Genomic DNA, 4,584 nt, shown 5'->3' with positions numbered 1-4,584 from the left:
AGTCGCCTGACAAATACTGGATGGTGTGATTCGACGCTCGAGCGTGGAAACTTCGGCTTGAGCGTGGAGCCTGTATGAAATCACAGAATTTGAAGTCTCCGCTCGAGCGGGACGACCCACGCTCGAGCGGACCGCGCGATCTCAGATTCTATATATTCGCTTGTTGGGTATGTTTTAGGTAAACTTTTCCTAGATCTTATTCAAGAGTCCTAGGGTTTTGTTTGAGGTGTACTTCTGAAGTTTTGGTGAGTTTTCCTTGATGTTTTGAGAAGAGTTCTTCACTCATGATCTAAAATACATACATCAAGGTGTTGATTACTTTAAATTCAAGAGAGAGTTCTCTTCGGTGGATTCCGAAGATTCAAGCGTATAGTTTCAAAAGGCGTTTGATCTTATACGTAGTTGTTAATTCAACAAGTGAGGTTGTGGAATCAACTTCAGGATTGATCAGTTCCGAGACGAAGTCGTGGAAAAAGAGTTACAGAAGATTCGAAGACAAATTGACTGAGTTGGGTAATTTGTATGTTATCTTTGTAATCTTTTTTAATTCAGTAGTGGATTGATTAGTGGCGTTTCGCCCGTGGTTTTTTAATCACAGTTGGAGGTGTCCAATTGTGATTTTTTCCACGTTAAAATCGTTTGTGTCGATTTATTATTTATTCTGAAAAAACAAACAATCTAAATCACTCTCGTAAGTGCTTGTTGATTTAGATTGTGTGTTTTGGATTTTTGGGATTTGGAATATTTGAATCTTGATCTAATCGCGAATCACTTAGGATTTTCATATATACATATATAAATAGAATTGACGGGTCTAAAAAAACAAATAGTTTTTTTTTATGATGTTCAAAATTAAACCGATCAAATCGCAAGATATATCGATATATATATAAATACATGATGTTCATCCATTTGAGAGAAAAAAAAAAAAAACTGTCCACCGAATCATTTTACAATTCCAGAAAACAGATTGCCATTTTCACAGAACAAAACAGGAAAAAAACAGAATTTACATCCATAAGAAAATTCAGAATCTGATCCCAAGAAACTAAATAGAATGAATAAAGCATATCAATTCTGATAAAACACATGATATGCAAGCTCTGATACCAATTGTAAACATAAATTTCAGAACATAAACCTTACACTTTGGATCATTTACCATGTATATTATCAAGAAATCAAGACAAAATGACATACCTGAATCCATTGATGAACGGTTAAACGGAAGCGTGATTATCAATGAACTCTTTGTTATTGATTATGTTATTGCCTTCTAATCCTTTCTCATTTGGTGCCTTATGTTTCTCCTTGAGAGGATTTAGGAAGAAAAATGGCAGTGTTCTTATTTTTTCCACTTGGGAAGGAATAGGGACCATAACCTTTTAAAGGTTGTAATTGGTTTTCAAAACTGAAAGGTTGTGGAAGTTCAAAATGAAAACCAACTTTAACCAATATGTTTTAATTTCTATTTCTGCCCCTCATAGAAATAGAAATTATACAACTAGTATCTACACATTAGGTCCATAACACATATACCCTTAAGCCTATTAACTAAATTGAATCACTTAAATTGTAGGCTTCTTATAAATAATAACACCACATTTAATTATGTGGTCCCATTGAGACATTATCTAACACGCCTTCTTTACGAATTTTGCATTTTAAAACTTGTTCTTTTTTTGATGTTATGAAATTTGAAACTTGATAACTTTTACGGAAGAAAAAACCACAACATGAAAACGCAACAAACAAAAGCTCAAACACGAAAAACAAGTAAAAAATAATCCTGCAGTTCCTCGCTTAATGTATGGAGTTCGAGATAATTGAAAGGATTAAAGCACAAAAATTCCTATAAATTCTAAGAACAAAACTCAACGACCATGAAATTAACAAAAGATACAGATTGAGCAATAAGTATTATACAATCTTCGTTTGGTATAGTTTATTGAAATTGTTTATAATTTATATTATTTTAAAAATTTTGTAAAAATAATAGATGCAATTTCTATTTACAGTTTATGAGTTAAAAATAACTTAAATAAACTACAAAATAAAATAATGAAAAAATTACCAAAAAACTAAAAGATAAATGTTTTTAATTATTTATCAATTTTGTACTTATAAGATCTTCCTCTTTCTAGTCTTATTTCATCTCATTTCTCTAATACACATCTCATTACATAAAAGACTATTCACTTTGCCTCTGTTTGGGAAGTGGGTTGACTTTTTGACTTTTTGATTTTTTTGACTATATGAGCCTAGGCTCAAAAGCTTAGTTTGGGAAGGGCTTTTGGCTTTTTTGATTTTTTTATGAGAGAAGAGTGTAATGATTATGGGGTTAGATGAGATGTTTTGTCTGTCGTGACTCTTGAGCTTATTCTGTCTTTTATGACTCATTGAGCCAAAAAAGCCCAATAAACCCTTGCCAAACCAACTCAAAACATAATAAAAAAATGTACATGTTAAGATAAGGCATTTTTTATATTTTTTTAAATATATATAATAAAAAAAATAGAAAAATAATGTTATTCAAATAAATCAATAAACTTACTCTTTTTTCATGTTTGCAGAAGAGACTGATAATAAGACTAGTTTTGAGTGAAAATAATTAAAAATTTTACACAACAGAATATAATTTAAAAACTTTCAAGGTGTTTATGATGATTCTTGCTGTTGTAGTTGTTGTCGTTGAGGTTGCTTCTTGGTGAAATTCTTATTATTATGCATCCAAACCTTGAGAACCTGTCTCTTCACACCCACCTCCCGACAAAACCTCTGCAACTCTTCATCATCTTCCTTGGGAATCCTCCACCCCACCCTCTCCGCAAACTCCATCATCCCCTTCTTCTGCTCCTCCGTGAATTTTGTCCTAAACCTCTTCTTCGACAACACAAATGGCCGCAGAGGGGGAGGTGCCGGTGGCGGCGCCGCTGCATTTGAATTGAAGCCATTGAAATCGAGATCTTCACTTGAAGAATCGGTACCTCCAAAGCTCAGTTTCACAGGTGGAACCATCGGAGTCCAGTGATTGATTCTCTGGTTGTGGTGGTGCTTAAGAGATGGAGATTGCAATGGCGGAGGAGGAGCAGGAGAAGGGAGAGGGAGGTGGAGTGGATGTACCATCGTACTCCGTTGAAAATCGGTGTCGCCGCCTTGAACCTCTTTCCGGTGGAAGTTCCGGTGGCAGTTACAGGCGGCGCATTTGAGAGATCCCGGAGTTCCTTCATCGCCGCTCACCATGAACTCTCCGCAACCGTCGAGGACATTGCCGCCGACGCTCGCGGCGTGGTTCTTCAGGCACTCACGATATCGAACGCCGCTTGTAGTCATTGATTCTGGTAATGCGTCCGTTTTCAAGCTCGATCTGCTTGATATCTGGTCAATTCTCTCACCTTGAGCGATCGTTGATTGATTTTGTTGAAGTCGATGAGGAGGAGGAGGATCTAGGGTTTCTGATGATTCTCGGAAGATAGGGTTATAGGCTGAAGAGCCTTGTTGGCCTTTCAATTCCATTTTCTTAGAACAGTAGAATAGTGAATCTCCAAATCTATACTTAAATATTTTTGAAATTTCTGTCAAATCACGGGTTTGTTGTTCGTAGCAAAGATTTTAAAGAAGCAAAGACTTTCAGCATCTAATATTCAGCTTTTTGATGCTAAACCCAGAAACTAAATTCCTAAATTCAACAGTTTATAGTAAAAAATAGAAAGCTAAATCGTATATACATATATATATATATATATATAGAGAGAGAGAGAGAGAGAGAGAGAAAGAGAGAGAGAGAGAGAGAGAGAGAGAGAATAATCCGTGGAATAAAGAAAGAAAAACAAGTATGAATGTTGGAAGTTTTGAAGATGAGATGGAAGCATAGATGGGCAATAACTATACCTTAATTTGCAGATTCAGCAGCATCACCAGCTTTAATGGCATTGCGTAATGGATGGGAGAGAGAGAGAGAGAGAGAGATGGGGGGTTTATGGGGGTAAAACTGCTTCAGTGCTACCAACAAGCCAAGCCAAGCCAACTATGGGTATATATCCAACAAGAGACAGCTTGGTTGCTTGTGCTGCTTAAGGAGATAAAAATCAAATATGCTTTACAAACATAATTTTATCCACAAAACAAAGGTGATAGGCAGTATTATTTTTTTTTGGGATCAAAATAGGCAACATTTTTAGAAATTATGAATTAAAATAGAAGGTTTAATTTGATAATATTACTAATTTTTTGTTTTGTATTTACAAAAAAAAAAAATCAAATAAACTTGTTTGACATACACAAAAATGTTAAACACAAAAGTAAAAATACATAACTAGTGAGTTAATAAAGGATGAATCGATATAAGCATTACTGCAAGTCATGAGGTGGGTGTCCAATCACTGAAATATACCATACGGTGGTCGGAGTGTCATCAACAATAGTTGGTGGCGGTGAGTGGTCGTCGCAGATAATGAGAGAAGAAGAGATAGTAAAATTTATTTTGAAAATGAGTAAATATATATATATATATATTTATCTATAGTGGAAAATAACTTAGGAGAAGGATGAGATTAGGGTGGGGATTAAGGTGGGGGTGGGGGG

The 4,584-nt window shown here is 35.1% G+C and overlaps 1 protein-coding gene across 1 annotated transcript; it reads right to left on the bottom strand.

The window, feature by feature from the left end:
- Positions 1-2,515: 2,515 nt before the first annotated feature.
- On the bottom strand, positions 2,516-4,288 carry LOC114297866 (zinc-finger homeodomain protein 2). The gene has a single exon (XM_028242348.2). The coding sequence runs from the start codon at positions 3,514-3,516 to the stop codon at positions 2,659-2,661; it is 858 nt and encodes a 285-aa protein (XP_028098149.2). The 5' UTR covers positions 3,517-4,288; the 3' UTR covers positions 2,516-2,658.
- Positions 4,289-4,584: the final 296 nt, after the last annotated feature.

Source organism: Camellia sinensis, chromosome 3, assembly GCF_055761805.1.
Source record: "Camellia sinensis isolate YWXY chromosome 3, ASM5576180v1, whole genome shotgun sequence".
NCBI lineage: Eukaryota > Viridiplantae > Streptophyta > Magnoliopsida > Ericales > Theaceae > Camellia > Camellia sinensis.
Note: the sequence above shows the minus strand (reverse complement) of the source record. Positions and strands in the feature narration are given on the sequence as shown.

What these genes read in the sequence shown, in the direction of transcription:
- LOC114297866 (XM_028242348.2), bottom strand. Translation starts at nt 3,516, where the DNA reads ATGGAATTGAAAGGCCAACAAGGCTCTTCAGCCTATAACCCTATCTTC.